The sequence below is a fragment of the Rhea americana genome, unplaced genomic scaffold (genome assembly GCF_003343005.1).
Source record: "Rhea americana isolate MKP2758 unplaced genomic scaffold, rheAme1 scaffold_27, whole genome shotgun sequence".
NCBI classification, from domain to species: Eukaryota; Metazoa; Chordata; class Aves; order Rheiformes; family Rheidae; genus Rhea; species Rhea americana.
The window spans coordinates 7,332,921-7,338,364 of record NW_028186390.1 but is presented as its reverse complement, the minus strand read 5'-3'; the positions used below and the strand labels follow the sequence as shown (position 1 = coordinate 7,338,364).

At 69.3% G+C, this 5,444-nt stretch overlaps 1 protein-coding gene across 1 annotated transcript in view; it reads left to right on the top strand.

The window, feature by feature from the left end:
- Positions 1-5,444, top strand: part of BTBD19 (BTB domain containing 19) — a 7,993-nt gene that overhangs the window by 1,281 nt on the left and 1,268 nt on the right. Inside the window, exons 3-7 of the mRNA XM_085308202.1 lie at positions 1,090-1,327; positions 1,921-1,974; positions 3,791-3,850; positions 4,360-4,464; positions 5,323-5,422. Of these exons, the coding sequence (XP_085164328.1) occupies positions 1,090-1,327; positions 1,921-1,974; positions 3,791-3,850; positions 4,360-4,464; positions 5,323-5,422 (557 nt within the window). The remainder of the gene's footprint in view (positions 1-1,089; positions 1,328-1,920; positions 1,975-3,790; positions 3,851-4,359; positions 4,465-5,322; positions 5,423-5,444) is intronic.

Below are 5,444 nucleotides of genomic sequence, written 5' to 3'. Positions count from 1 at the left end.
CTGCATCCCGCAATCTGCATCTCACACCCCGCAATCTGCATCCTGCATCCCACGGTCTGCATCGTGCAATCCTTCATCCTACAATCTGCATCTCACACCCTGCAATCTGCATCTCACACCCCGCAATCTGCATCTCACATCCCACAATCTGCATCCTGCACCCCGCACTTTGCCTGCGGGCCGCAGCCGTGGAGCAGTTTATTCCAGGGCGCCTGGAGGGTTGTGCTCACACCTCCCTTGGCCACGGCACGCCGCAGCCTGCTGTGCAGCTCCGCGTATCACTCACGACAGCCCCGACACGTGCGTGGGCCGGGCCGGGTGCCTGCTGGGCACGTCCGCTTTCGGGCTGCRCCTGAGCACAGCGAGCGGAGCGTGGGTTAGGGCCGGTCGTGGCAATGCGGAGCCCCTTCCTGCTCGCTGGGATGGGGGCTRGAGCGGAGGAGAGGAGGAGGAGATGGATGCACCACGCTCCAGCAGTGGCTGGACCCCCACCCTGCTCGTCACCCCCTCTCTGCCCCTCTGCTCCCCGGTGCTGCCTCCCTGCCCAGGGACGTGCGGCAGCCGAGGTCCCAGGCCATGGGCAGGGCGATGGGACGGACCCCCAACTCCCCGTGTGCCCCGTGGGTGCAGGGTGAGCCGGGTGCCAGCCCGCCAGCGGCGCTGCTGGGGCCGCGAGCCGAGGCAGCYGGCTGCGCAGCGCGGCTTTCCCTTCGCCTGGCTGCTCTCAGAGCGAACGCCGCCTTCTCCAGCAGRCTGAGGCTTCTCCCTGCTCAGGTCGGGGCTGGCACCCCGCGGGTCTCTGCCTCTTCCGGAGGAAGCGTCTTCCCTAGCCTGCCCGCAGCACCCGGGCGCAGCAAGCAGCAAAGCCCCCCAGGCCCCTCCATTCCCCCCGCCCCAGGACAAGCCGCTGCGCTAAAAATAAGGGAGCTGTCCTGCTCCGGCCGCTGGCGGTGCAGAAGAGACGCCCCCCCCTTTGCTGCAGCAGGCACCCCCTGTCCTAGCCCCCCATGGGGTCCTGGCTCCGCGCCCCAGGCCGCGGCTCTGCCTCTTGGGGTGCTGGATGCCCAGTCCCGCTCTCCTTCTCCGCAGCGACGTGACGTTCGTGGTGGGCCAGGAGAAGCGGGAGGTGTTTGCACACCGCTGCGTCCTGGCCTGCCGCTGCCAGGCCTTCCAGGGGATGCTGAGCCAGGCGCCGGCGGGTGGCGAGGGTCCCCCCGGCAGCGTCCCACCGCAGGGCCCCCTCGTCCTGGGCAACGTGCAGCCMGAGGTCTTCCTGGCCGTCATTGAGTTCCTCTACACCAACTGCGTGACCCTCAACAGCCACATCGTGAGTGGGGCATGGCGGGGTGCTCTGGGCACAGGAGRGAGGGGATGGGATGCATGGGGGGGAGAGGGCGGGCATGTTGCTGCTCCTGGGCCACCAGAGCTGGAGGGGAGGCTCTGCACAAAGCCTTCATGGTGGGAGGTGTAATAAGTCTGTGGAGCCTCAGCCCAGCGYGAGAGGGGTTGTCCAGAGCACCGTGTCCTGCAGGCGTCTGCTCCAGCCTTGGCACAGGCAGGACRTGGCTCCCTGGCCGTGTGCACCACAGGCAGAGAGGAAACGGCTCTGGCCCCTGGTCCCCCCTGCTCAGGGGCTTGGTGCCATGTGACCAAAATCCACAGGGAGAGAGCGGCACCTCGGACATGGCTGCATGAGGACCTAGGCCCCTGGGATGGTGACACCAGAACTGGACACCTCCCACCTCCGCGTCCCCTATTGTAGCAGTCCTTTCTCCTGCCTCCCTACCTGGGAGCTGGGTGCAACTGGTAGCAAGAGCAGAGATGAGGCGATAGCAGGAGAGAAGGGGACACGCGCCCTTGGCCCCGGCCCGCCGATGGGACCTGCATGACAGTGCTCATGGGGTTTCTCTTGCTGCTCAGGCCCTGGAGGTGCTGACCTCGTCGGTGGAGTATGGCCTGCAGGACCTGTGCAAGGTAAGGCCCTGCTCGCACCCAGGGCAGTGTCGTCACCAGCTGAACCAGACTGGTGCCCTGCACCAAGTAGCACCCCAGGGTGGTCCCCACATGGCTGGTGGCTGCAGAGGGGTCAGCAGACGGTGCCCGAGTGGTTCCTGCCTGGGCCGTGGTGCATCRCCCAGGTCCACCCTGGAGCAGCAGGGCAGCTCGGGCTCAGCCCTGTTTCTCGAGCCCAGAGGGGCTCTCCGGCGGGTTCCCCCTCCGGGTTGATGCAGAGCTGGGTTGGGAGCTGGGATCCACCTCGGGGGGCGGGGGAATCCCAGGGAAGGGCACAGGGCCTCTCCTTCCTGGGCAGCGGGGATCGCTCACTGCAAAGGCAGCCGCATCCCCCCCCCACCACCACCACCACCGGGGCTCCTCTGCCCTCCGGCCGCCTGCCAGACAGACGCTCCCGGGGAGCAGCAAGCGCCCAGCACCCTGGCCGTGGTGCCACGGAGGGGTGCGGAAAGCAACGGGGGCATCGGAGCCGGCGCCCGCTGTGCGGGCCATGTCTGGAGAGACGGCCGGGGAGCCGCGGCGAGGAGGGCGCAGGCGGCCGGGACACGTCATCGGAGGGATTCCTGGATTACGGCCGGGCTGATCCCGTGACCGGCTGCCTTGTGCCTGGACTTCCCCTCTCCTTTCCCACGCCGGAAGGGAAGGACCCTGCCGAGGCTGTAACCGCAGCCGCTGCCGAGGGGGCCGCGGGGTGGGCGCAGCCCCACGGCAGCCCCGGGGCCAGCGGCGGTGCCCGGTGCGGAGCGGGGCTCCCGGGCGGGCGGGAGGAAAGGGAGACGCTGCAAAAAGAAGGGGCCCGGCGCTCTGGGGGCGCCGAGCCGGCCGCGGGGGCTCCCCATGCGGCTCAGCGCCTCGAGCCCCTGCCGCGGGCGCAGGCTGGTGCGAAGGGGACGCGGGGCAAGAGGGGCTGCCGGAGAGGCCGGGCAGAGGTGGAAATAACCGGGGGGGGGGTGCCCGGCCTCCTCCTGCAATCAAGGCGGTAACGGACTGTTGGAAAAGGGAGAAATTCAAGCGGAAATGGATGGTTCAGATGCTGGTGCTGAATGGGAGCCGGAGCTGCAGGGAGGGAAGATCTGGAAGGGCTGGAAGTACCGGGAGGGAGAATCCAGCAAAAAGCACGTGATGAGGGATAACCTTGTACCGTCCCAGCGGGGGCTGATGTGCGGGTACGCGCCGGCACAGAGGGGACCTGGCCAGGGGGTGACGGGGAAGGGGGCCGACCCCCGCCCACGCGCTGGCGGGGGAAACCCGTAGCCACGTCCCCAGCTGCACGGTGACTTCATCGCCCTCCCCCACCGTCGCTGGTGACTCAGAGCCCTTCTGCCTCGAGCTGGCTGCCGACGGCTCCTCCCTGCCCATCGCCCCATCGTCAGGGCCCCAGGAGCCCCGACCAGTCCTGCTGTCCTCGGTGGCTCTGCCCCCGCAGCCCCGCTCCCCTTTGCAGGAGCCGTGGGGCCCGTCCCGTGGGAGATCTCCACCCGCCCCGCAACGGGGCGGCCGATAAGCGTGCCGGTCCGGCTGCATCGCGCCGGCGCTGCTGGGCTTCGGGCTGCGGCCGGAGCCCCCAGCGTCGCCACGACTCCCGGGGTCGCCCGGGCCCCCAAGCACGGTGCCCTCCCGGCGCTGGGGGCCGGCGGCGGTGGCCGGGCGCGTGCCCCGCATCACAGCGTCCCTCGTCCCCACGCCGGGTCCYGGCTGGGTGTGTGTGTGTGCGCGGGGGGTGCTGAGCGCCCCGGGGTGGCTCTGCTCCCCCAGCCCGGCCCCGTCTGCCTTTCAGCTCTGCGTCGAGTTCCTCAAGGAGACGCTGAGCGTGGAGCAGGTCTGCGAGGCGCTGCAGGTGAGTCGCCCGCGGCCCCGGGGCTGCAGCCGTCTGCAGCGGGTGCCCGGAGYGGGCCGGGGGTGGCTGGGAGAAGGGAAAAGCGACCCCCCTCCCCCCTCCTCCGGGCCCCATCCCGCCTCGGGGATCGGCCACGTCCCTCTGAGTGAGAAGTTCCCACGTGGTGTCACGGAGGGTAAAAAATAGCCCTTGCTATTTTTGGGACACGCATGAGCAGCGTTTCCCACGTGCGCCGGGCCCTGCCTGCCCCCGGGCACGTCGCTCTGGGGCCACCGGGGCCAGCGCAGCTGGCGGCAGGGCCACGGCCCCCCTCCAGCCCCCTCCCCAGCTGGAGGCCCCCTGTGCCCAGGTGCTGCCGTCACAGGCGGTTGCATCCAAACTGGGAAGACCTGGGGTTTGGGGGATCCCTCGTGGTTTGGAGACCAGGCCAACTGACACCACGATCCTTGAGGGACCTTCACTGACATCCAGCGTTGTCTGTACTGACCTGCCGGGTGTCCCCTCCCCAGCTCCCTTGGGTGCCCTTGTGCCYAGCCAGTGTCCCCTCCCTTGGCTACCCTGGGGGAGCATCCAAAACCCCGTGGAGGTCCATCACCTGGGGATCCTGCAGCAAGGTGGGACGGTGTGACCAATGCTCCCAGGGCACATGGGAGCGTGTCACCAACTCAGCCCCGCCACCCCAGTGCACAGGGTCCCCACAGCCTTGCGTGCCCCATGGTCACCACCGTGCCCCACGGCTGACGAAAGCAGAGGATGTTTTCTCCTCTCTGAGGGCRAGGTGATGCTTGCAGGGTGGGACGCAGGTCCTGGTGTGCAGGAGCACCCGCCACGCGCGGGTGCCTGACCACCGTGGTATAGACAGAGCTAAAACTGGCCCAGCGGAAGCAAACAGAAAACCCCAAAACCTCAGAACAAAACAAACATGATCAAAACATCTCGCTCGCCCTCCTGGTTTGCGTCAGCGCTGGCCCCCGCCGAGCTGCTGGGGAGGCGATGCCGCGCTTGGTGCGCTGAGATGTCTGGACACGCGTGGGCTGCCAGCACGATGGGGAATGTGTCTGTCCCCCCCCACCCCCACCCCGTGCCCCAGGGACGAGCATCTCTGGCGCTGGCTGGGAGAAGATCAGGGCACCCCCAAGCTGCCGCTGCTGCAGTGGGGTTTGCAGCTGTGGGGTGGGCTGGGAAGTGCAGCGGGGCCCTCGTGGCCRGTGGGGCCACCGAGCCGCTCGCTGCGGCCACCAGCTCCAGCTGCGGCAGGGGACGGGCCAGGAGGGGGGGGGGCCTTGGCTGTGCCCACCCCAGTGCAAGGAGCTCCAGTCCCCCCCCCCAACGCTGGCACCCGTGCAAGGGTGCGTTACCTTGCCCGGGTCCCCGAGGCCACCCTGGGGGGGCAGCAGCCTGTCGGTCTTTGGGGRAGGGGGTGCCCGTCCCGCCCCAGCCCCCCGCCCGCAGGCGTCCGCGTCGCCCCGCAGGCCGCGGTGACCTACGGGCAGGCGGATCTCCAGCAGCACTGCCTGGCGTTCATCGAGGGCTGCACGGCGGTACGGCTCCGGGCTGGGGGGCACCGGGCGCGTGGGGGGACGGGCCAGGGCAC